This window comes from Brachyistius frenatus, unplaced genomic scaffold (genome assembly GCF_029030835.1).
Source record: "Brachyistius frenatus isolate BFR_SWC_R1_liver_20210118 unplaced genomic scaffold, ASM2903083v1 Contig_312, whole genome shotgun sequence".
In the NCBI taxonomy this organism is placed as follows: domain Eukaryota; kingdom Metazoa; phylum Chordata; class Actinopteri; family Embiotocidae; genus Brachyistius; species Brachyistius frenatus.
The window spans coordinates 131,330-159,133 of NW_027210911.1; the positions used below are offsets into that span (position 1 = coordinate 131,330).

General features: G+C 43.5%; 1 protein-coding gene across 2 annotated transcripts in view; it reads right to left on the reverse strand.

The window, feature by feature from the left end:
• Nucleotides 1–253: 253 nt before the first annotated feature.
• Nucleotides 254–27,804, reverse strand: part of large1 (LARGE xylosyl- and glucuronyltransferase 1) — a 108,927-nt gene continuing 81,376 nt past the window's right edge. For both annotated transcript variants that reach the window (XM_069723007.1, XM_069723009.1), the window contains exons 7-15: nucleotides 25,965–26,069; nucleotides 22,874–22,986; nucleotides 17,673–17,798; nucleotides 15,585–15,740; nucleotides 10,566–10,729; nucleotides 5,122–5,400; nucleotides 4,852–4,998; nucleotides 2,752–2,947; nucleotides 254–1,657 (exon numbers count right to left, since the gene is read on the reverse strand). In XM_069723007.1, coding sequence (XP_069579108.1) covers nucleotides 1,460–1,657; nucleotides 2,752–2,947; nucleotides 4,852–4,998; nucleotides 5,122–5,400; nucleotides 10,566–10,729; nucleotides 15,585–15,740; nucleotides 17,673–17,798; nucleotides 22,874–22,986; nucleotides 25,965–26,069 — 1,484 coding nt within the window. In that variant the 3' untranslated portion in view covers nucleotides 254–1,459. The remainder of the gene's footprint in view (nucleotides 1,658–2,751; nucleotides 2,948–4,851; nucleotides 4,999–5,121; nucleotides 5,401–10,565; nucleotides 10,730–15,584; nucleotides 15,741–17,672; nucleotides 17,799–22,873; nucleotides 22,987–25,964; nucleotides 26,070–27,804) is intronic.

The window sequence follows — 27,804 nt, forward strand, 5'->3', positions numbered from 1 at the left end:
GATTTGATTAATGGAACATTAAAGTGACTGTCTGAGGCCTCTCAAGATAACAGGACATACATAAGGATCATCATCACCATGACAACACACACAGAACACACACCACCATCAGCTGATGTTGTTACACTCTAGGCCAGAGAGACAGAGACAGAAGGACAGACAGAGACAGAGTGTCTGGCTGATTTCTGGTTCTCCTTCCTGTCCTCCTCTGTTCCTCCTGATGGTGCACCGAGGACCCCCCCCCCCCCCCCCCCCGGGAATGTAAACACATGGGTAAATAATACTGGATTGTTGGAAAGAAGAGTAAAGAGTGATGTCAGTGCTCCAGGTCGGTGCCGCTCGGTGTGTCGGGTGGCAGCTTCCCGAGCCGACGGGACGACCAGCAGGTGTTTGTGTAGACTGTGTTGGCATCGAATTTAAAAACACACAAAAAACGCACACGGCACCGGCTGCTGTCGGATTCTGTCGTCTTCAGAAAACAGTGGAAACACTGGCTAGCAGCACGCTCAGGCTGATGTGGAGATACCCTGAATATCAACCGAGAGGACGACCTCCAGCCATCCTTGCTCTTAACTTGCCTTGTCACACGCGAAGGAGGATTTATTCTGATCTGTATCATCTATGAAACAAATTAAGCAGCAGCAGATGGTCGGCTGGCTGCTCGCCTCCGTATCGCAGTGTGTGTGTCACTTGTCACGACGAGATTTTCAAAATCTGTGTGGACATGTTTACCACTTTGTCTTATCTCACCGCCTGCTGACAATTTGCATTTGAGTCGGGGTGTGCTGTCAGTCAAACTGCTTTGTGTTACTTCATAGCACTTGGAAGTCTTTCCTCTCTGCAAACACACTGTGAGCCCACAATACTTCATATCTGCAGCTAAACGCCATCCAGGAGGAACACGCAGTCACACACACACACACACACACACACACACACACACACACACACACACACACACACACACACACACACACACACACACACACACACACACACACACACACACACACACACACACACACACACACACACACACACAGTCGTACACGTAGCCCACAACTCGGTCACTGCTCTTACAAATATGGCAAGGCATTGAATGTCTGCTTTCCTTCTCCTGCTGTGTGTCAGGTTCCCCAGCTGGAGCTCAGGGTCCCGGACCAGCCGCCAATCACGTCGTCATTCACAGCTTCAACATCCCACAGAAGTAAAACTCCTCCTGGATCATCTCTCCTACCCACAGCAGAGGACAAAGTATGGACATAAAGACGCTTCCAGCCGCACGCTGAGGGTCGCAGTTTCTAAAAGTCTGAGGGACTCCAGTTTTAAAGTATCCCAGCAGCCCCACATGGGCCGTCTGTTTTCTGTGCCCTCTCCCCTCCCCCCCACCACCCGTCCCCCCAGCCCGAGGAGTGTGTCAGTAGTTCGGGGCGGGGGGTGTGAGGGTCTGCAGTGGTGGCTAGCTGTTGTTCTCGGCCGTCATGTATTTAAGGGCAGCGAAGCCGTAGCGCCGCGACATGTTCTGCTGGAACTCCTCCTTCAGGGTCTTCAGGCAGACCCGGTACTGCTTGTTGGACCGGAACTTGGTGATGTCGAAGCTGGGCGCGTGAGGCATGTGGATCATGTAGGCGTTGGGAAGAACCACAAACTCGTACTCCTGGAAGAGACGAGTTACAAAACAGAACTTTCAACTTTTACAGTCTGGTTATTACATCACCTTACAAGGTACAAGTTTGTCAAGTCTGTTGGAGTCTTGTTACAGACACACACACACACACACACACACACACACACACACACACACACACACACACACACACACACACACACACACACACACACACACACACACACACACACACACACACACACACACACACACACACACACACACACACACACACACACACACACTGAGCCAGAGGAGATGCACAGAGCAGCAGTGTCACCAGGACTGTTGATCGTACAGTAGAAATGTGATGACTCGTTGTTTTCATGTATATTTTAGCTGGAAACACGTGAAGAAGAGACGTCAGTTCAAGAAGTGAGATGCAAGCGTGACGTGTGTCTCAGCAAACCAAACCAAAACAATGAGCTGAAAGAAGCTAAAACATTGTAGAGCTGAGGCGAGTTACCATGGTGATCAAGAGAGAGACACACTTTTCACAGAACACATACTGTACAGAAAATTAAAACAATATGGATTCATGCAGGGTTAGATTTATGAATTACAACGTTCATACTTTGATTGATATTCTTGAGGATCCAGGAACACTTTTAATAATCATACTTTGATAGTAGTGGAGAGGCTGTTCCTATGAAGGGCTCTTTAATTATAAGATGACATTTCATGAAGACAGATACAGTATGAAACTCTCCTGCTAAACATGACCTGAGCCCTCTTCATAAAGCCTTATAATAAAGTCCAATCATAATGAGAAGCATGCTGTCTTTTCTACAGGTCATCACAGCTCAGACAACCTGTCCGATCCTCCGACTGAGTGACTGTTTGGTCCTCCATGATTTCTCTTTAGCTATAACGACCATATTCACAAATAATATAAATTAACTGGGTAAGTGCAATACTATGTATTTCATACAGTCCAAGAATGAGATCTGTGTCCTTTTTAATAAAGGCTACTGCACACTTTGGGTACAAGACCACCCCATTATTCAAAGAAATGTGGTCCACAAACACTGAGCAGGCATCTACAGCAGGAGTTAGAGGATGCCGTGAGGTGTGTCAGTTACCTGTGCGTCCAGCTCCATGATGTGAGCCACCTTGTTCCAGCCGAAGCCCACGAAGCGGCGGTCGTACTCGGGACTGTCCCTCCTCACCATGACGTAGGGCTCGAAGTCGGCCTCCCATTGCACCCTGTAGGGCGTCGTGGCTGTTCGCCATTTGGCAAAGTTGGTCGGTGCGTGGCCTTTAGTCCACACATGGTACCTGGAGGGAGGAAAAGGAAAAGCTTTCATCGAGCTGTTGTTGGACAGAGTATACTCATCCAGTCTGTCTGGGAGGAAGTGGAAAACATCGTCTCCAAAATGTTAGCTGGCATTTGAATTACAAACCTCTGTCTCGATCATAGGAGCTGTGAACATGGAGACTTTGGGAGTGTTTACCTCACTCTGCAGACCCAATCATTCCCGATGTCTCTTCTCTGTCTGTGCTACCACAACACGTCTTTCTCCTCCAACTGGCAACTTAAAGGAGGTATTTACTCACAGCAAATTCAAGGTGGGCCGAGAGAAGTGAGTGTGACTGCGGGAGGCGTGATCGCCTGTGAGGGCTTCGCACAGCAGAAAAATGAACTCCCATTTTCTCCAACCACACAGAAAAACCCTGCAGGCATGTCAGGGCATCAAATCCACAGAGTGGGTTCAGAGGGGATATAAAAGCTACAACTATATTATTACCGTATATCAAGATGTAAGTTACAGTAGTTATTATACAAAACATGGAAAAATACACTGAAAGCTGTCTGCAAAAAAATCAAATCCAATGATTTTTCTACAGTAGAGAGTCAAATTAAACCATTATTCCACGGTCACAGTATGAAATGAGTTTTAAAATGTGTACATGTTTCTGATGTTCAGTTACTGACCTCACCAACCTGCCCACAGGTCGTCTGTCATTTCTCTATTCTGTTCTTTTCTCTCTCTGCTCTCCTCTCACTCCAGGCTAACGGCCGCCCACCTCTGAGTCTGTCGGAGGTCTCTTCTTGTTAAAAGGACGTTTTTCCTCTCCACTGCTGCTCATGTGGGATTTGTTGAATTAAATGGTCTGAACTTATAAAGCGCTTTATCAGCTCAGCGGTCTGAAAGAGCTTCACAGTTTGCCTCCCATTCACACCATCACTCACATTCACACGCCGAGGTCACAGCGGCAGCAACTTAGGTTCAGCACATTGCCCAAGGACACTTCGGCAAAGAACAGGGGATCAAACCGCTAACCTTACGATTACTGAGCAACCCGCTCTACCATCTGACCTCCGGGTTTCTTTCTATAATCCTGTAAGATGTCACCTTTACTACGCAAAGTGCCCTGAGATGACATGTGATTTGATGCTATGCACAAAAAACTGATTTGAATTAAAAACAAGTTCCAGTGAGTCACTGATTCATGATTTACAATATATAAGGACTCAATAAAAACAATAATATGCATGTTTAAAATGCCTCCGACCACGAGTGATGACACTTTCATGTTGTATCAGTTTTGAATTTGATACAAAATGTTTTATTCCAAATAGTAAAAACAGCTAAACGATTCAAAAAGGAAAAGTAGAATCAGACTTGAATCTCCATGTTTCCTTCTCCCTCCTTTCGTTGTTGCTCAGCCCAACTCAAGTGTTTGTCGGTGTTTCCCCCCCTGAGACGGGAGGAGACCACGACTGAACAGTCTTCTTTCAGCAGGACTTTAGTTTAGCTGTTCTTTATTTAGTGACTTCTGTATCTGTGATGAAGCTGCTGTTCAAACTCTCAGTGAACAAAGCTTCATGTCTTGATCCTCTGATGGTTTGTTCACTGTTGGTCTGTGTGAAGGTGCTTTAGGTGCTACTAAGTTTCCACAGAGTGTTTCAGAGGGTCACTGCCCTCCTTCAAACCTTCAGAGGTGAGATGCCGAGAGTAACGTTTGTTTTGTGTTTTTTTCTTATTTTCCGTGATTAAAGAGAGGAAACACCAACGTTCAGAGGAGCTTCCAACAATTTAACTGTACTTCTAAACTGAGTATTACATTTTCTGGAAACAAGGGATAAATCCACACTCCGGTTTCACGTAACTTCTATGACCGACAGGGAAATGAAAAGAACTGCTGAAGTGAAAACAGACTTTTATAAAGTGTTTGACCTGAAGGTGAAGAGTGTCCCCATGTCCAGCTGAGACAGCAGCTCAGCCTTGGACTTCGGGTAGGACAGGCGATACCGCAGCGTCTCAAAGGCTGGGACCACCAGAGCTTTCTTGTTGTTGGCCATGTCCAGCTGCACCACAGACTTCCTGCAGACACACACAGGAGCTTCTTACTTTCACAGCGCCGCTGCATGTAGAACGAGATGAACAATAAACGATAACAGAGCGGTCCTGTGAGGACGTTGAGGACGGGCCCCCAGTAGAGGTTACCTGAGATACTCGTAGAGGCCGTACATGGGCAGGAAGTCGATGTCGGACAGGAACATGTAGGGGGTGTTGACCTGCCGCATGGCCACGTTCCGCAGCAGGTTGACGGGGTAAAACTGCCCCTCTTTGTAGACGATGTGGTAACCGACGTTCCCTCGACTCATCAGCACCTCGGAGCCCTGAGCGTAGCGCAGGAACTGCTGGGCTTCAGCGTCCGACAGGTACAGGGCCAGGCTGATGGGGCCCTCCCAGTGCTTACAGATGGCCTCCAACATCTGGAGCCTACAGGGGACAGAGTCCAGGGTCAGTGAGGTCACACCTAAAATAATCACATCAATAATGACTATACCACACTATACATTGAAACAAAGTACACAGAGGCAGAACATCTGCTTTTTGTTGTTGGGGAGCAGATATCAAATGTGCAAAACAACAAAAAGCCTTGTGTGAACAAGATGACGTGTCCACGGAAATAATAACATAACGTTCATTTAAATTGATGAGCTAAAACTAGTAGGAACAAAATGAGAATTTAAATTCCATCCCAGCTTTAATTACCTGACAATTTGAGATGAAAAACACTTAAGACGTGTTCATGTTGCATGAACTTTACAATATAAAATAATTGGAAGCACATCAAAGCCAAATAATCTATGAAAACTTGTGTAAATAACACAAATGACAACACCAAACATGACAGACCTTAAATGTGCAGTTTGGTTCAGTCAGGGTGAACAGTTGTGCAGAAGCAGCGCTGCATGCTGTCAATGTTATTTTTCTTACAGTGCTTTGTTCTGTATTTCATCTAAAAAAGATTGTGTGGTTGTATTTGAGGACAGATGTCACTAACAGAGTAACAGCTGCTTCAGTTTCTCTAAAACTCTTTAACCAGGGACTCATATACAAAACTATGATTTGTGTTGAACAATAAAAATGTAATCTACTCCCACTGAAAATAATGTGGCTTTTTTTTTTTTATCAGCATGCTGTGTCTATTAGAGTTCCTCTTCACTGCAGAATCGTGTTTATGGGTTTTACATGAGACATCTGTTACACATATATCCATTTGTAGAGTAGATTTCTGAAACAGTATGCAGAAGTCTGGATTGTAAACTGCAGTGAAGGAACCCTGAGCTTCTGACGGAGCAAAGTTTTGTCTTTGAACTCAACTTTTTAATTAAACATAAGTCAATAAAGTACAATATAAATCAGTAAATCAGCAGTAAATCAACGCAGAATGTTTAACAAACAAAACCTATTTGGGCTCATTAGTCCCTGATTTAAACAGGAGACCAGTGTTTTCTTTGAAGAGCTGAGTTGAACATGTTTCGGTCAGGTTGGCCTCTGCTCACCGCCGGTCTCTCTTAATATGACATCTTCTCCTCAGCGTGACGCTGGAGACGGACAGCAAACTCATACATGTCACTGGCTTTTACTTTCACTTTACGGAGTCAGGCATATTTCAGTTCACTTCAAATTCTTCAAATTCAAACCCTGAAGGTGAGCTTGTTTTCTTTGATCAGCGTCTGTCACTTCTCTGGATCTGAAACGCCAATATTTCTTTTCCACTGAGGGCCTGTCAGAACAAGAGGAAGCGAAGGCTGCTAGCAGAAGCAATATGCAGAAACGTCTGCTGTAGCAGCTATACAATGGCATATTGAGGAGACACAACACAAAGACAATATGTACAGTGTCGTTTCTTCTGAGGGAGATTTAAAGTACTGCGAGGTTTGTTCTCTGGGAGCATTAATGTGCTCCACAGACTCCATCAAATGTATTAAAATAGCAACATTTACATATTGTGGCATATTATTTATCTTTGATACGTGTGCTGAACTAGTTCATTTCAAGAATACCGAACCTCTTAATAAAGGCAGCATTAGGGGGAACAACACATAGACTATGTGACTGGTTCTTGTCATAATGTTGCTTTAACGAAGAGGACCGAGGAGCCAGCAGTCAACTTTACATTTAAATTTCCTCCATATTTTGACTGTGTTCACAGAAAATAACACAGTGACCGTTCCAGACCATAAATGTCTGGTTTCACTTTCAGTCAGACTCAAAACCAAATGTTGAGAAAGATTCATGTAAGAATGAGAGTTTTAGAAAGCTGCAGGGAGTTTGTGTTTACAGCTCTGGTATACACGGTTTTGTGCAACAGAGCTGGATATTGCAAAGTTAGCATGATGCAAAGTTAGCGCGACCCACAGAGACACAACAAAACACATTCATGGAAAATATGCCAAGTTCAAATAAAGTGGAATTATCCTGGAGTCATGTTCCACATTATTCATTTGCAAAGCTTGTCTCCATTACACTTTGTCATTATGTTTGTATTAATTCACCAGCTTCCCTCCTCAGTCAATAACTTTTCTAATTTAGTTTTTTTAATATTATTATTATATAAGGTATTCACAGAAACACGCTTCATGTCTCCATCCTTCTATCCCACCACCAGCAGCTCTAAAGTCTCCGTGACATCTCACTCTGCTGCAGTCTGTCATCTTTTAGTGCACCTTAATAAAGTGGGAGTTAAAAGATGAGGAAGTGGAAATTATATTGTGGCTACACATGAAAATTGTTTGAAATAACTGCCGAGATAAAAGAGAAGAGAAGATTAACAGAATTACATCTAAATCACCAGAATAAAAAAAAACCTGCTGGGAGGAACAATCAGTGTGTTTTTCTTTTCCTTCAGTGAGATGGTATCAGCAGGACGCTCATCTCTCCACTCGTCATCACTGCTGAGATTTCAGCTTACTAAACATGATGTCGGCTCTCGGCCTTGTTTGTTTAGAGTCTCCGAACCTCCAGGCTTTAATCTGCTGGCTTCATCAGACAACGTACACATGCAACATCCTCATTAACCCAACCGGAAACTAAGAGGAGCAATTTGTGGCACTTTAATGTGAGCAGCATGATGGAAGTGCATCACACACACACACACACACACACACACACACACACACACACACACACACACACACACACACACACACACACACACACACACACACACACACACACACACACACACACACACACACACACACACACACACACACAGAGCTGACTTCTTACTTTCACCTCAAAATATGTTGAAGCAATTTTCCAGTGGAGGGTGTGCTTTAACGTCATTATTGGCACGACAGTGATGCGGTCCTTAGGCATCACTGAAGTCTCTGAATATTATGGTTATACAACAAGTTACCAGCTAAATAAAACATGTAATCTAAATGTGTTCATATTGTGGAGCAATTCACTTTCAAAATATCAAACTTTTGATATTGAGATTTGATATTTCTAGTGATGAGCAGGGTGTGATGTCATGATGAGTTCAGCTCGTTCCAAGTGTACAGTTGACCAATCAGATCTCTGTTTGTAAAATGAAAAATAGCTACTGGTGTTTAAAGTACTGACTTCTCATGAAAACGGATCCTGTGGATAGTAAAGTTAAGGTCAACGTGTGATTGGAACAAAGAAGCTTTAATGGGAGGCGAGCAGAAAGCATGTTGTCATGGTGAGGGCTGGGATGTAATGAATTTACCTTTTCACTTCGACACACCTGAAGTCTGCTTGGCTGCTAGATTGGATGTTTGAGGCTGATTCAAACTCAAAACAGAGAACTTCCATGTGCTTTTGTACAGACTACAATCTGCCATGTTCCATACATGCGCAAACTCCAGAGATACTTGTACCACATGTCGTACTTTATACTTCCATTTAACTACACAGATTCATATAAGATAGTTCAAAGTGGAACCCTCTCAGGGAGGTTTATAGTAGTAAATTGCTGCTTACACATTAATGCATCCATGTCAGATCTACTGTAAATCAGTCACAGGGACACTTTTCTGAAGAAGCAGTACTTTTATTTTGGATTCTTGAGGTGCATTTTGCTGGAAATGGAAGTAAAGAATGTGAGTACTTCCTCCACCACAGCCTGAGGGTCTCCATCAGTTTTGTAAACCTGCTCTGTGTGGTTTACAGACACCTGACTTCACTGTGTCTGGTTAATTACCAAGTAGCTTTCAGCTTCATGAAGATGTGCAAATACGTTTTGTCGTGACACTTTCTGATACCGAAAAAGAGAAAAATTAGATTCTAACATCTCTGTTTGGGACATTAATTTGGACGTGAATTTAGTCCAGTTCAGACATCTGCTGGGAAATCCTCAAACAAGTCCCTCCCATAATGAGATGAAAAAGAGGAAACAGATGCATTTAACTGCTGAATACGTTCCAAACCGAGGAGAAACAGGGTGTTAGCACAATCCCACTGCTCATTCCAAAATTTGCTTACAATCCCCCTGCTCACTGTTAACAAAACAAACAGCAGAATTAGCATATAAATGGCAGGTTGATGATGTTTGATGGTTTGATCCCTGGATTTTCTCTCCATCTCCTGAACTAATATGACGCTCTTTATTCAATCTGACAGTGGGGTGTTTTAAATCCACTGAAAGCTGAACACTGCGAGGCTCATCGGATACTGCAGGTCTGTCCCGTCCCCACTGTGTCTCTGCATGGTGCCAGTAGGACACTGACAACCCGTCTGCTTCACCGTAATGACCCGCATCACATAAACTGTGGACGTGATGAGTTGTCCGTAGTCGCTCAAAGCCGGGCGTCCATGTGTGTGCATGTACATGGACACAGAGAAGACCCTGGATAGAGAGTGTGTCAGAGGATGTGAGCCGGTAACATCAGCACCATGAAGGACAAATTGGTTGCAATTCATCCAGCTCCTAATAATATCAAATGATGCTTAATGGAACTGGGAATAAAAGTATTTGGAAAGAGTATTGGGAACAGAAAGAAATTACAAACTCTAAGAAACTTCTCGTATCAGAAGCAGATTTTTTTTCTCCACTTAAAATCCGTATCTCAGTGAGAATTCTCCTGGATAAGTTCATGGCATGGTATAACTCTGAATACGACCCATAAACCCACCATGAGAAAATTCATAAATGTTTGTGAACAAACCTCAGTTTCCTAACTCATCCAGAACTGGCCCAAAATCCAAAGGTGGCCTAGTTTCTCCCAAAACTAATCTTTAGCTTCAGCTGTGTGTTAGCAGAGGAAACCTGCTCTCAGCTCTGTGAAGGAAGGTTTCTCCCTCCGAGTCAAAGATGTTTTATCTCCACAGGCTTGTAGCTTTGATGTTTTATCAGAAATCAGATGCAACACAGCTGTTGGTGTTTTGTTCTAAAGATTTAACCAGTTTTATGTTCAGCCTCGGAGGTGCTCTAATTTACTGAACCTTATCTACGTAGAAAATATATGGGAGCCTGGGTGGCCCAAATAAGTCCTCTCACTGCAGATCTACCCACTCACACCGAAACACATCTGTGTAACAGCTGCACGACAAGCGTCTTTCAGAACAGTTCACAGACTTCCTTCAATTAAAATCAGACTGAGCTGTGTGTGGGTGGAGAGCAGCACCTGTCCATGGAGAGCTGGGCCACCAGAGTGACGTCGGTGTTGTCTGAGCTGGATTCATACTCGTAGTGCAGGAAGTAGAGGTGAGTTCGGTGGACGGTGAAACGCTCGCGACGGAACTCGTAGCACGGATCGTCCTCGTCCAGCTCCGACAGGGTCTTCTGGAGCTGCAGGCAGAGAGGAGGGGGACACCATCAGGGAGACAGTTTGTGGATCAGAGGGTTTAACACTGAGGATGGCTTCAGAAAAGGAGAGACTTTTTCTCTCCATCTGGAGCAGCATCCTCTCTGTTCTGGGACCTCCTCATTTACATATTAAGAACTGGATTACAGTCATAAATGTTGTGTTGGTGAGAGATTGAATGTAAACCATCAGTGATGTCATCATCCATCAGTGATGTCATCGTTGGTTTGTGAACGTTATGAATCCTCCAGTTCAGATTCTGTCCGTCACCATCTTGCTGGTTCGGAGTGGTTTGGAGCAGGAAGTGACCCTATTTGGACGAGCTGGGGGAGGAGCCTGCGGTGGATCTGACCGATCTGGTTGGAAACCTGACAATACTACGTCCCGCCCACCGATAGCTGTAACCTGACTGCACCGCAGACATGTCAATCAAACAGACACGCCCCCAAAAATACGCCTCGTTGAAGAAAAATAAGAAGGAGCGACTTTAGCTAATGACATCATAATAACTCGTGGAGAAATTTTATTGACTGAGAATTTGATGAGAGAAGTTGAATGGGAGTCTATGGAGCCGGAGGCTTTTTGGAGCCGGCCTCTAGTGGCACTCGGCCGTGTCTATGGTGTAGACACCATCACATTCAGGCGTATGAACGAACAACTGAAGCTGTTTTTCACCAGAAAACGTTCAATATCCATGTTTACATATGCAGTCAGTAGTTGGTTATGCTGGCGCAGCATGGGTGACACTTTGAGGGCGTTGCTGTCTCAGTGTGTCTCTGCACATCCCTGACCCAGACCTCTAATCCTTCATAAATCCATTAAGCATCAAGCTGTTCTAATTTAATGCAAATAAAATGCCATTTTCTCATTAATTCTGCCTGATTAGCTCTTGTCAGCTTTCACAACACTGCAGTCTCCTGCACAGTGTGTGCATACTGAGTTACCACCAACCAAAAGAGTGAATGACATTATTTTGTCCCCAATTCTGTCCAACTTAAGTGCAGATGAACACATCACAGCGGTGCTTCAGGGAGCAGTAGAGGGAGGTGGTTGGAGGGCAGTCAGCAGAGGGCTTGCTGTGTGGAGTCGCTCTGCTTTGAACGCTGTGATTAGTGGAGCTGCAGTGAGCGACTGGGCTGCAGTGGCAGCGCGGCCCTGAAGGAGCGCAGCCTTCACCGCGCTGCCGGCGCCAATCCCTCAGCGACTTCATTAGGCTAATCATCACTTTAATGGGATTTAAATTGCTGCTCAAACTCTGAAAAATTGAGTGAGCAAACTATTTCCTGAGTTGAGGACACATTAGAATTGACTGTTGGCAAAAAAAAGGCCCTGGCACACCATGATGGAAAATTATAACGTGATTAACTGACCACAGAGCTGACACTTCAAATCTTTCTATGGAGGCTGGTTATTGGAAATCCCAGCTCCTGACCGCAGTGACCTCTACAAACTGAGGAGGAGTGAAGGATCGACTGAATGACAAAACACCAACACAGAATCTATACAGGGTGCTGCACACTTACAGGAGTGTGTGCAGGCAACAGTGAGCTTCAAACGAACCAGCTGCTGCAGCATGTAGTTCAGTCACATCTAAAGTTGGAGAGTCTCTACCGGTTGTGAAGGTGCGGTGCTGATGATGTCTCCCACTGCCCTCCTCCTCTCTGGCTGCCTCTCTCTGTAGTCTCCACATGATAAACTGAAAACAGCACTGACACTGCACACTTTTAAAGAAGACATTCACGTCATTGCACTCACTGGTACGAAAGGCTGTGTGACAACATCCTCCCTGATGTGGATCCATTTGAACTGACCCTAAATTTACACCATTAGATGTCAGCGATATGTATGAGCCACCGAGGCGTCCATCTGTTCAGCCCACACTGACACTGTGGGGGCCGTCGCTGTCACAGCTGCTGCTTCAGCAGCATGGCAAGAACAAAGGCCACAGAAAATCTCCTTACCAGCAACAACAACACAAATAACACAAACACCAACAACACCACCACCAACAACACAAACACCAACAACAGCAACACCAACAAAACAACACCACCACAAAAACACAAACACCAACAACAAAAGCACCACGACCTCCAGCAGCAACAACAACAACAACAACACTACCAACACCAACAAAAAGACCAGCACCACCAACAAAACACAACAATACCACAAACAACACAAACACTACCACCAACAACAAAAGCACCACCACCTCCAGCAGCAACAACAACAACAACAACACTACCAACACCAACAAAAAGACCAGCACCACCAACAAAACACAACAATACCACAAACAACACAAACACTACCACCACCAACAAAAGCACCACCACCTCCAGCAACAACAACAACACAAACAACACTAATAAAAGCACCACCACCATCACCAACAACAACACAAACAAAAGCACCATCACCAACAACAACACAAACATCACCACCACTACCAAAAAGAACCACAACTACAACACCCCCACCAACAACAACAACACTACCACCTTCATCACAAACAACAACACCAACACCACCACCACCAACTATAATAACAACAACACCAACAACACTAACCATAACAACAACAAAGACACCACCACCAACAACAACAGCGATACCATAAACAACAACAACAACACTAACAAAAGCACCACCAACAACAATTTCCACCAGCATCGGAAACTTCAAGAAGAAAACAAGAGCAACCAATCACAGGTCTCCATGTAGCTTCCCCATCACTGTACAGGCAGCTATAAATCCCTTTTTAGTCTGGATACTTCTTCATTGTTTTGTTATCCTCTCTTACTGCAGCTGAACATGCTCATAATAAAACAAATAAAATAAAACTAGAAAGTTCAAAGAAAAAACTGCAGAGTGCAAATATGCAAGTTCTTTTGGTAGAACTGATCCAAGAAGTGTATCAAAGTAGACAGATGAGTAATGGAGGTCCGAAACGCTCCACAAACACGAGAAAATACAGAAGTGAGGAAGCTGCTAGGTTCAGACACTGAAAGCAGCTTTCTCATGACAGTTCCAGTGTTTACAGAAATTACAATCAGAAAGTTAAGACAGTTTCCTGTCTGTAATGTCTGCTGTTGTTAAACTAAGGAAACAGGAAGTGGCAGTGGCAGCACCTGTACTGTACAGAGGAACCCAATCACAGGTAGAGTCAAAGGCAACACAACACAGCTGTACCTACTGAGACTGACCAGAATAACAGGCCTTGTTTGTCAAAAACGGTCTCTGCAAGCAAACACACTTCTCACCAGATAATAACTTGGAAGAATTATATTGTTGTTTGCCAGCTTCTATTAAAGGAAACAGGAGGAAAGGTGAGCTGGCACTTTTCTGTTGCTCTGGACCTCCAGTGTGGAGCACAAAACTCTGCCTGGGTCACATGAGGTGTGCTGCTGTATCTCTTTAGTGGGCACTCACAACCTTACTTTTGTATTTCCATAAGTAGGCCTGTCTCATTTAGAAAATGACATCCACCCATTATCTATACCCGCTTTATCCTGAAAGGGGGGAGGGGTTCGGGTATCCCACCTCACTTTGGGCAAAGGCAAGGTTCACCTGGACAGGTCGCCAGTCCATCACAGGATGTAGCTCCCATAATGTTTCAAAGATAATTCTAGTATATTTAAACCGGGCCTGTTTCCATTGAAGAGTGTGTTGTGGATCTTTGGATCCTGTTACACTCCCCACATCTGCTGCAGAGATTTGGGGAAATCTCAGGGAGTCTCACAAACAAACATCATGGCAAAAAGTGAGCTCTCCTAAGCTTTCCCAAAAAACACATTTTTATATGAGTCATTTTAAACTCATGCTTTGGATTCTGATCTTTGAGTAAAGAGAGAAATGAGCCACTTGACCTTCAGGATCCGGTATAAAAATCTAGTTCTGCAGAAAGCTGCAGAGAGCTCACACTCTTTGTCTTCATTTTCTGAATCACTTCAACAGAGGTGGAGAATTCACAGTCACCATGACCTATACGGGCAACATAGACACATTAATGGGTAATTCAAGAATAAATGATTCTTTAATGTAATGTAATGTGTTTTGGTGCTTTTTGAATTTAGAGAGCTGCCTGAGTGATGAACAAGTTCCAGATCCAAATCTACTTGTAACATCCACACTATGGAAATTCCTTTTCAACAGATGAATCCATCTCACAGCCTTTTCTCTGTTTTCTTGACATTCCCTGAGTCTCAGATCAGATGAATTCCATCCCAAGTAGTTTCCTAAACAAGCGTGAACACAGACATGTTCACCTGGAGCAACCTTGGCCATTTTCTTCTGTTATTTCATGCTATAGCGCCCCCTAGTTGAAATGCTGAGACTACACCCGGTGCCTGCATTGCATTAAGATTCCCATTCCTTACAGACAGACAGTGATGGACAAGCAGGGTCCACAGCTCAGTCAACATGGTCCTCCCACTGAGACTGACTGAGGGGAACCAGAAGACTGACGCTGGCGTGTTAATAAGTAACACAGATGAAAACAATTCAACACTTCACACAGCTGAGGTCTTAATTCATTCATCATATAAACCTTCATCTTTACTTTGACACGGTACACTTCTGAAGCATAGGTCCCTGTGTTAGTGGCTCAGTGTCATAATGCAACACAACAGATTTCTATTTTTTTAAAATCAGAAACCACAAAAAACAAACACACGAAGGTCTCACTGTGCTGACATGTTCAAACTAAATGTGAGAGCGAGCCAACAGCTTGAAAGTGAATGTTACAGGCATTAAAACGCGAGTTTAGTACCACCCTCAGCATCCTTCACACCAAACGAACACTACGAGCAGAAACCCAGCAGCAGCTCCACCTACGTTCTCACTGTTGTGGTCGGCCTCGCTGGGACAGCCGAACAGCTCTCGTCGCAGCAGGTTGCCGTCGTACTCCAGAAAGGTGAGATACAGATTCCTGAAGAACTCTACGTGCTTGTTCTTCACTCGCAGCTTCTTGGGAGAGTTCCAGTGGATCACCTGTTCAGGAGAACCACAGAGAGGGGCGGGGTTAGAGAGGGGCGGGGTTAAAGGCTGATCGGGGAACTAATGACGCTGCGTTCAGATCATGTTAGACGCAGTGAACCAGTCACTGATGATCGGAGACTGCTTGTGTTCACATGAACAGTGTCTAGACTGTGTGAGTCAGTCGTCCGTCACTCTGAACACCTCGTCCTGCTCATTGCTCCATCGCCGTAGACTTTCTGAATCATTTCAAGGGTCTCTGTTGCTGATCTCCTTAGTTGGACTCATGATTTAAAGTGCGCCCTCTGCTCATGTCCACGGAGAAACCGCAGATGCACCAGGACCAAAAACGTGTAACTCAGGTGCTGATGGTACCCCATATTATGGGGATAGAAGGGCTACAGCTTCTCTTTACCTTCACATGCAACATGAGCGGTCTCTAAACTTTGTGAACCACCTCTCATCAAGTACCTGCTCCTGCGGTTTGAGTCCTTTTCCCTTTGCCTCTACTAACCCTTCTGAAGGAAACACTGAACAAGCTTTCTGGCCACGAGCACATTCATCACCTCAGAATCTCTGTGAGTAATTAAACTTCCATCCACAGCAGGCCTGGGAATGAATTATAAAGTGTCCTACAGCCACTTTCAGCAAGAAGTGCTTGCTTTAGCAATACACACGTTTATCCTCACCACCACTATGATTTATCCAGACAAACTTTTGTGTTTCTTCCACATATTGTGCACGTTTAAACTTCAAAACGTCTCTTAATGAATGGTGTGCTGCAATGTCACTTTTTAAAACTCTTTAAAATATTTTGTACCATATTTGTATGAAACTCTATGAACTGAGTTAATCAAACTCCTCAGGTTTAAACTTCATCTACTTCCCTACTTCTAGTTACACCCTTACAAGCCAACACATTTAGATTTCCATTCATCTCCACTTACACCTCGACTGCCACTTCAGCTCCTTTCACTGTTTACACTGACAGTTGTTAGTTTTTCAGCTGCCGCCACAAACATCTGTCACTGCTTCAGTTTCACTCATTACAGCCTCAGAGATGCATTTTATGCTTCAACAGCAGTTTGTTTGAGTAGAAACGCACTGATGTAAACTTTCTTCAGTTACGTAAATCATGTCTTTGTGTTTAAGAGTCCCTTTGTAAGGTAAGTGGTTGAAGTCAAAAAGGTTTGGCTCTTTTTGGAAGAGCAATCACACGGCTAATGAACACTAAGAGCCAACATTCAGACCAAGCTTTTGATTTGATATATTATGATTTATTTGATTATATCCTTTATTTTCTGCAGTAATCACACCCTGGATTCAAAACGTATAGTCGGAAACAGTTATTTTAATGCAGCAAAACAAAATAAAAGAAAGAAAATTGCATTGCTTAAGGGTCACTCACCGACGGCTTCATAGCTGCTCTTCTAATCAGTTTCCAGCAGCTGATGTAATCTACTGCTGTATGTTATGTTTTTGTTCCTCGGGGTGATTCATAGTTTTATGTTTTTCTGCATTACATCTATGTCTTTGTGTTTTTGCTCTCAGCTTTAGGAACAATCATCCATCCATACGCACTTATCTGATCATATCATTACACCAGTGCATTTTAAAAGCTTACAGGTCTGATATGAACTATGACACTGACAAAGCCATTAAAAAACAGATCCAGGCATTACTGAACATTAATAACTCTCTGGAGCGTTGAGGTGTAAAAAGGCCAAACTAAATGGGATTGTCAGGGAGTCGAATCACTGTTACATCTGACAAAGTCTGTAAAATACATGAGCCTTCTCAAAGTTATCACAATCCTCACAATGGTTTTAATCAGTGTAAAAGTAGAAGCTCATGTTGGTTGATAAGTGACGCTCTGAGGTTAATGCAGGTCAGCTGTTGTGTGTCTGCAGTGACGGACTGTGTGCACAGCCGGGACATCCGGCTCACCTTGAGGTCCGACACGTCTTTGTAGCACTTCTCGGAGCGCGTGTGGTCGGACAGCTGGACGTTCCAGAAGCAGGGCAGCTGGTGGACCAGGAACGGGTTCTGTTTGATCACAGCGTTGAAGATGTCCTGCAGACACACACACACACACACACACACACACACACACACACACACACACACACACACACACACACACACACACACACACACACACACACACACACACACACACACACACACACACACACACACATATCATGTGTCATCATGTTACATCATCTGCAGGCCAGCAGCACCACCCGGACTGATCTGACCCTGCTACCACAGAGCGGTTTTAGTATCATGAGTGAAAGCAGCAGTCCAATCGAAGGCTCAGTGTTTCTGCTGTAGAACTGTATCATCAGACAGGCGGGTTTCATACATCACACACTTAAAGGAACCAATCCTGTCGACCCAGGGAGGGACGCTTCGTATCACCGAGCTGCAGGTGGGACATCTGAGCCACGTCAAGATGTATTTGTTTTGTTATTTTGTTAAAACATGTAACTTTGATGGACAAAAAAAAAAAAAAAAAAAAAAAAAAAATCGTTTTTAGAGGTTTAATCGATGCCAGGAAGACTTTAAGCTCTGGGTGAACAGTTTTTTTTTTTTAAATGTAGGTTTTTATTTCTCCTTGACTATTTCTGGTCCTGGTTGACTTTCTAATTATGTTTTTTATGATGTAAGATGTTACTTAAACTCTTATTTTTTCACTTCCTCTCTTCTAACAAGAAACAGATACAATAAATCAACGTGTCAGAAATAATACAATCAAATTACATGTAGTTTGTCTACTTTACTTAATTACTTTATCATTTTTTTTTTGATAATTACTTTAATGTATGTGATGTGTTTTGTCAGCAAATGGGGTGTCACTTTTTTGCAAACTCCAGACGACGGTGTGGAACATTGAGCCTTTTAGTTTGGTGGATGATGGGATGTGCAGGAGGAGGCTGAGGGTCAGACTGATGATGGGAATGCTAATTATCCACTGATGAGATGCATTTTCAATGTGATGACATTTTAATATTTTTAAGGAACACAGTTTTCCCTGTAATTTCTCTTTAAGTAGCTTTAATATTGTTATAATCATCTTATTCCTTACTGCCTGACCATTTACTCCCACAGAGCACTTTATTAGGAACAGCATGTTAGCACTGGGTCGGCCCTCCCTTCGCTCTCAAACAGCCTCAGGTCCTGGTAACATCATTCCACTCAATGTTGGAGATATTCCTTCGAGATTCTGCTGCTGACATGATTTCATCACCTAATGTTTGCAGATTCATCAAAAGCACATTCATGCTGCCAAATTCCTGTTCTACTGTTGACAGAAGTCCATCGAACTCCCTCTCATGATCATGAAACAGTCTGAGATGACTCCTCCTTTGTGACATTGTGCATCATCCTGCTGGTAGCATCCAGTGGAAGACGGTAAACGGTGGCCATAAGCGATGCAACGACACTTAGACCAGCTGTGGTATTCAAATCGTGATGGATTGGGGACTATTACACTGACAGCAGCAGACTGGCCTGTTGACACGAGGCAGGTTGGGTCCATGTTTCCTGCTGTTGATTCTGACCTTCCATCTGCAGTCTGCGGAAAGACTCATCAGATCAGTCTTTAACCGTCGTCTTTCAGTGAGTCTGTGTCCACTGCAGCCTCTGATGTCTGTTCCTGACTGACAGGAGTTGAACCGACGTGGTCTTCGACTGTTAAAGTCCAACGTTGGACAGTTATCTGAGTTACAGTAGACTTTACCTCAGCTCCAACCAGTCTGACCCACAGACTGGATATAAAAGAGTTCGTAGCTTCAGGTCTGTAAAATGGTTCTGATCCAGAAGTGTCTTCAGCTGCAATACCAGCGAGTGCCACTAGAGGTCGGCTCCAAAAAGCTCCATAGACTCCCATTCAACTTCTCTCATCAAATCCAAAGTGAATAAAATGTGTCCATCAGTTCTCTCGGTGTTGTTAGCTAAAGTCACTCCTTCTTATTAGTTTTCTGGAGGTCCATCTGAAAATAATCCCTCATTCATTAGAAAAGAAGATTCAAGAAGACCTGTTTTTAGGGGCGTGTCTGTTTGATTGACAGGCCTGTGGTGCAGTCAGGTTACAGCTATCGGTGGGCGGGACGTAATATCGTCAGGTTTCCGATCAGATCGGTCAGATCTATCGCTGGCTCCTCCCCCAGCTCGTCCAAATATGGTCACTTCCTGCTCCAAACTAGCAAGATGGTGACAGACAGAATCTGAACCAACAATGACATCACTGCTGGTTGATGACATCACTGCTGGTTGATGATTGGTTGGACCGTTCCCCTCTGACCACTCAATCTATCTCAGAGTATTTGGATGAACAAGCATGAGCTTCTAATCGAGTTCTTGGTGAGTGAACATCCCACACTGTCTTGTTCAGGTCTTCATTGAAGCATTATGATTGTTACTTTGACATTAAACACACTTGTGAATAATCTCTTTAGACACAATAAAAAAGGAGCCTGAGAGATTTGAAGTCTTTGAAAACTCTGAGAACTTATAATTGGAAAAAAAACCATTGCTCTGTGTTTGAAAAAATACTTATTCACTGTGAGCTTTAAAAGGTTTTTATAATACCTTCAGATAGACGAATCATTTTATTATCACCAGAAGCCGTGGAGGGAAGAATAGTTCAGGTGCAGGATGAGTTTAACAGTCCTGACTCCTCCATGTCTTCTCAGTGTTTGCTACATCTCCACATGTTCTGGCTTTTAGAACTAATTTATGTATATTTATGTGTGTAATTACACTCGCAACGCTGACAACTTTGAGGAAACTTACTTTTGTTAGATCTGAGAGACTTTTTCTGACTTTGATATCTTTGCAGGTTCACAAGACAAGAGCGTCAATGACAGACTCCAGATTCCTGATGGGAGACATAAAAAGTCGATATCCACGTAATGAATGCCGCCATAAAGAGGGCTGACGGTCCTTCGGAGGCGCTCGGGCAGCAGAAGGCAGATGGAACGCCGGAATGATTTCCAAAGCCCGTTCATTTTCCAAACTGCATACCTTGTGGGACTTTACTTAATGAAGGTTTAATTAAAATCTCATAAATGTACTTCTCATCTCGATGAGCTGTAAATAGCTGCGAGATAAAGAAGAGACCCTTCACCAAGGTCTCTGTGTCTGGCCTCCCAGCGCTCGATAAGAACAGCGCGCAGGGGAAGATAACCCTTATTTATGACCTTCAGCACACACGTGCGCTCGGCTGGGCTGAGAAAGATGTCAGAGCGGAGAACCGGCCTGTTCACACGGGGAACACGGAGGTGAAGGCTTCGGTGAACGATCAAAGCTCTTTTAGCTTTTACGATGCAGAACAGCAAAACAACATAAGAGCAGCACGATCAGAGCAACCCGAGGCTGACGCTCTGGAGAGGCCTGCAGCTCCATTTCAAGCTGAATATTTCTTCTGTGTTTGTCCTGAACCAGGATGTCTGCTGTTCATTGCGGATGCTCAGCCATGTTTCCCATCCGCCACCTCAACAACTGCCCCTGAGACCGGCTGCCAGCTAAACTTCATTGTTTGAGTGCGACATATATCCGGCCTGGCTGCAGCGACTGCGGCTCCCAGCTTCAGTTTTCTTCGCTGTGGTCACCGTCTGGAAACCGGGCTCGTATTAGCGTTGGCTCAGCCACTCCGAGGGCCGGACCAATCAGCGAGCAGTATCGTTGGTTCATCGCGTTTGGACGGCCGGTGACAGTGACGACTGCAGTGCTAATATTTTTCAACTCTCGCTGAATGGAAAAAAAAAAAAATCTCTGAGCGTTCAGTGCAGAATAAACTCCCAGCAGCTCATCAAGCTGCTGGCGTTCATTAAAACAATTTCAAAAATATGTGTCCAACGCTTTGTTGGTTGGTGGTTGCAGCGATGGCAGAGTGTCGCCAAGTAGGATGGAACAACTGCAAACGATTCCCTCTGGAGGGTGACCAGACCCATATAATCACGCAGTGGAACTGGGTTCTGGTTCGCAGCAGGCTAACATACATCGACCGCATCATCAGTTTATGCCTAACAGCACATAAATGTGTATTTTGGGATGAGATGATTTTCTGGCTTTATGGATGGCACTGTGCAAAAGTTTTTGTCAAAATAATGATTCCATCAATAGTTTTTTTTTATAAGCTTCATACCAAGTGTTGTGAAAACCCGAATCGGATCAATATTTGGTGTCAGACTATAAAACAGCAGCAGTTCACCTGCACACAGTCTGTAGAGCAGCTGGCAGGTCAGCTGCTCAGCGTCGTGGACAACTGTCCACATTCTTCTATTCAGCCTGTCTCGGTGTCTTCTGTCCCTTCATGTGATCCACACGGACTCCATGATGCTGCATTCAGATCTCTGAGCGGACTCACTATGTTCTGCAGAACTCTTTATAACTCTGCTGGGTGTTTGGGCTTTTTGTCTTGCAGAAGAATGAATCATGGACTCCTCAATGGATCAGAATCTAAACACGTCAAGTGCCTAAAACATTTACACAGTATTGTAGATGTCCATGGATGTAGTCTGTCCGTTCTGTAAGTTTTAAAGTAATAACGTGGAGGTCGATTGGAGTTGGAGAAGGATTTTGTGGTCACATTGCAGACCTCCAATCAACATTTAACCTTTAATGATCTTTCCTTCTGATCTTATCAGGGAACTCTGACATCACTTTCAGGTGTTAGGAAGCACCACAGCACATGTGGAAATAGTGCGTGCAATGAGCACAGAAACACGTCTGACTTCAGGCATATTCGAATGGTATGTGGTATGAGATGAATCCCAGAGGCTTTACTGTAGCTTTGTTTAACAGCAAAATTATAGAGACTGAAAACAAGAAGCATTTAACAGAGTCTGAAACATGATCGGGTGTTTATGTTGTAACTTTGGTTCTCTGAGAAAAGAGACTACATATGAACACATAACGGAGCGGAGAGATGGTCTCCAGACGGTAAGAAACAAGCAGTACAGATGGTTTTGGTGTTGCGCAGGTGAAATGATCATGTTGCAAAGGGGTATCACATTTGAAGGTGTGAAGCGTGAGGCCGTGTCTGTGTGTGTGTGTGTGTGTGTGTGTGTGTGTGTGTGTGTGTGTGTGTGTGTGTGTGTGTGTGTGTGTGTGTGTGTGTGTGTGTGTGTGTGTGTTACCTGGTCTGCCAGGGAAGTGGACAGCATGCTCATTAGTTCCCTTTCTGCAGTCAACCTCCACATCTGCTCCCATCTGAGCTTCCGTAGTCGATCCAGGAGGAGCAGAATGACCCCTGCAAAGCAAACACACACACACACACACACACACACACACACACACACACACACACACACACACACACACACACACACACACACACACACACACACACACACACACACACACACACACACACACACACACACACACACACATGTACAGACAGAGATATGGCGGCTTTAGAGACAGACAGATTAGGATCTAGCTGCCTGCTAAAGGTGATAAAGTTCCATCATGAGGCTCTGAATCACAGCTTCGTGTTTCCTCGGATAAAACTGGAGACTGAGAGTTTCAAGACTGACAGAAAACACATTAAAATCCTCCTGGAAAGCACAAATCATGCTAAGAACTTCTTTGTTCTTTCTTCCCCAACAAACAACACAGAAACTCCTCCTCGGTTCCCCGGCTGATAAAAGAAATCTTCTTGGCTGCCACATATAAAATCAAGCAGCCAGTTTTCAGAGGGAGAGCCGTGGTGAAGTATTTTTCAGATCAGAGCAAACAAACCATCTCTCTCCCACCCCGCTGTGCTCCATCTGTTGCCACGGCCACCGCCACAGAGCCGACCAACCGCAGCTGAACTGGAGGCTTTCTTTTCAATCGCTGTTCTGTGTAAAAGCAACACACGGCGTTGTGTTTGTGAGACGTTGCTACTCAGTCACACTGACAGGACGTTTAAGAGCCGAACACCGAGGCTTCGCAGCGCCGACATCTTCAGGTGACTTTCACACTGAAATGTCTGCTGTGGGATTCACAGAGCTGCTGTTTGTTTTGGGTGAAAGTCAATAGAAAGATTATCCTCCCGCTCCAAACAGCTCACAGAGAGCCGGACGCCCTCCGGAGGAAACAACCTGCTGGATCTGATGGAGGAGAAAATAATATGTAGGCAGAGAAAAATAATACGGGTGTAATGGATCCAATCAATTCCTCCACGAGCTGAAATTATAGCCCACACCTGTCTGAAAATGTATTTCCACACAACAAGCCCGGTGGATGCCTGCATGTTTCATCAATGCTTGTTAAAATGCACGCCTTTGTTGAAAGGATGGAAACTGCCTCACTGCAGCACACTGAAGCTCTCAGAAGAACAAAGGGGACAATCGGATGTGTTCCTTTTATAGATGGTAGAAATGACCTTGGACACCCAGTTACACTCACAGAGAAGATTTTTTTTTTTAAATGTAATACTTCATTGCTAGATATATAGATATGTATATATTTTATTACTTCATACTTTATTCAAAATCTACCAATACTGAATAAATAGCTGAATGAAATAAAAAAGTGCACCAAGTACAAAACAGTCTCTTATAAAAAAAAAAAACAACCCTCTAATAGTACTTCCTGTATATATAATCTATTATATAAAATGGCTGTGTGAGTGCTGCAGTGATAATGATAATAAAAAATGGCTCAGTATCAATTATCAACTAATAATTTAACATATTGTGCTGCAGATGATCTGACAACCCAACTGATTTGTAAAACTGCTGCCAGTTTCTGTTCTCTTCATAGAACGGCTGTTTTTAAACCACATCCTGTCACAAAGCAGAAGTTTGTGGCCCGGCTCCTGCCACAGGAACAGTTTGGTAGCTTATGTATATATTTTTTGAATTCCTCCAGTGGATGTGTATTTCAGTGAAATGTGGATGAGTGCAGCACTGAACGCTCACCAGTGACGCCATGTTTTCAAAGTTGTAGGAGGATTAAAGTGACATCAGACCTGAGTTTAAATTTAAATGGAGAACACAGGCTGTCACGATGGAGCAGAGTCCAACGCCCTGACGTACAGACTGTAATTAGTTAAGTGAAGACCACGTATGGTCCTGAATTCACTTTAACTAACAAGGCCAAGCTTCAGTTTTAATAGTTACAAAAGTCTTTAAGCGTTTAAACCCATTGATCATGAAGCTGCGGGAGCTTAATGTGGCTGCTTTGTCTGACGTCTTGTATAAAACAGCCTGTTTCTAATAATTAGTAAAACAAGAAAAAACAACATCATTAAAAGACGTAAAATAAAAAAATCTGAAATATTTAACTAAACTGAAAAGAAGCTCTTTAGATAACTAAAAGCAGGAACTATCATATAAATAAATAATTTGTGTGTGCTGCAAGGAGGAAACTGGGCGATACGGTGGATACAGAGCTCCTTTATGTGGATTCATTTTAGAATGAAAGGCTCATTTCTCTCAGCTCCGTTTTATTCTGCTGCCAGTGGCTGCAAATGAAAATGCGCATGAGGTTGTGGAGATATTGCATCACGGTTATGTTATTATTTCTTAATGTAAGTTTTGTCCAAAATACAAAACTATGTTCAGTAAAGCTTTTTTTTTGTATTTCTGCGACATGAAGTCTCCTGAGCTGTTTGTCTTCAAATCTCAAGTCAAGTGAAGTCTTCAAGTATTTAAGTCTCCGATAAGTTGATGATGTTGCTTTTTGTAAAATGTTTTTGTGTTTTGTTAAATTTATTTTTTGTGTTAAATTTATTTTTTGTGAAATGATTTCGTTTTTTGTACATTTGTTTGTGTTTTCTGAAATGTTTTTGGTTTTTCTTAAATTGTGTGTGTTTTCTTTAAAGTTTGTTTGTTTTTTCGGAACTGTTTTGTGTTTTCTGAAATATTCTTGTGTTTTGTAAAATTGATTAGCATTTTGCAAAATGCTTTTTGTGTTTTCTGAAATGTGCTTGTGTTTGACCTCCAGGGCCACCGTTGTGTCTGTTAGCATGCCAGCAGTGTTTTTAAAGCTGCAGACTGTGTGATTTTGATGACTCTTGTTCAATGAGTAAACTCATGCTGCGCCACATTTTAATCTCCTTCCTGCAGCCAGAGATGTGACTTCTCTGCTCAGCCTGTCAGCCGCCTCATCAAATTCATTTCCATAATAAATGTGTATCTGTTTTCATTCTAAACCCTCACAGACCGAAGATTAGTGTAGAATACAGCCGCCTGCTAACGTGCTAAATGTGCTAACAACACGTTATCGTGCACTCACCGGTGTTGAAGCCTCTTCCCAGAGCCGGCCAGGGCCGATGGTTCTTCCACAGGTTCCCCAGGTACCAGTCACTCTGGTTCTCCACCAGACCCAGAACCTGCTGACCTGAACACACAAACACAACAACATGACCGATTAATATCCAGTCTGTCTCTAAGAAACATTTCCTTCCTCTACAACTGTCATGGATCTAACTCCATCCGACGGGGCGGCGGATGTCTTCACCTGTTTCTGTTTCTGATGCATCTCTGAGTAAAAACAGGCAGTTTTCTTTCAGTATTGCAGATCTTTGAGAGAGAATTTACGATAAAAGTCTTCACACTTCATGTGACCAGGTGTCATGCTGGGAGAACATGGGTTTTTAGGTTTGACAGAAACCTACAGCAGCACGTTTAACAGAACAGTGCTGCTGTCAATAAAGGAGCAAAAACAACAAGATATTCTGAACATGTAAATACATTTCCTCACAGATTGTGATTCCGACTACAGATTACCATTCAGAATAAAAAAATGTGTGCAATGCAAAACAAAAGAATCTTCAGCAGTGGTCTCAGACTTTTGGTCTCCAGTGTATCAATGCTGCTACATTCATTTTCTAATGCTGTGTGTTTATAAATAATAAATGAGTATAGTTATTATTTTTACACTGAAATATCATTACTGCACATCACCCAGGACTGCTCTTTCCTTCCCCTAATTCTTTTCCAGACAAACTCAGGGTGGTGAATATGACTCAATACTGTAGACTAATGGAGTCAGTGCTCTGGAAAATGTGCATTATATTGAATTTATCAAAATATTAAGAGGACATACTTCAACAGCAAAAAGCGGATTAAAACTAAAACAGGTCAGAGAACATGGACGGAAATGTCATATTAAAAAAACGGAATAAAGTCTTCTGTCTACAGTTAAGATGAATAAAGGTCAGTACATCTGATCACTCAAATATTTGGACAGCATAATATAAAAGAAACCATTTGCTGCCGCTGGTTCTATCTGAAGTGAGTGCTGGTGTGTGTATAACTGTCTGTTCTTGCTTCCCTACAGTTGGAGTGTATGCAGACAGAAGGGGATCAGTGGGAGACACTTCAGGGTCAACAGGTTCAACACAGAGCCAGCAGAAACATAATCCCTTCATAAAGTGGGCTTTTATGTCTGAGTCAACGACCAAGCACCAGAGAACTTTAACTGCCACCTCACAAACGGCCCGCCGCTGCTCGAAGAGGACGAGGAAATTCAATTCAGCACTCGGCTCATCGGAATTTAAAGTTTCTGAGCCACGAGACAAAAGGTATAAAGAGGACAGGAAAGGAGGCGGGATGAAATAAAGAGGAGAGATGAGGAGGATGAAGGGATGAGAGGAAGGGGAGGTACGGGGGCTTCAGGGCGTGAGATTATGGAAGGCAAGCTGGGCAGAGATAAAGGTCGAGGAGATAGGCATTAGGGAGGAGATAGGAGCCTGGAGAGAAGGGCATGGGTGTAGCGATGGCAGCTTTAATGAAGGCTGTAAGGAAGATTAATGAGAGCTTATTGGAGCAGGCAGCAGAGAGCAGGAAGCCCCTTTACAAAGGCTGCAGAACACAGAACACACATCACATCAAGGTGACAATTAGAGCTCCGAACCAAAACACTGCTGCTTTCACGAGACTTCACAGGAAGGACTTCAGCTTGGATTCATCACGAGTTATCGTTTATAAAAGTTAATCACTTCTTATAGCAATAAACTTTGTGAGTGATTAATTATAGTCATGTTGGAAGTCCATGAAACAGCACACCGTTTTTTCAACTTAATGTAGAAAGGGAACACAATGATGCACTGACTTAGTCCATTACCAGATAT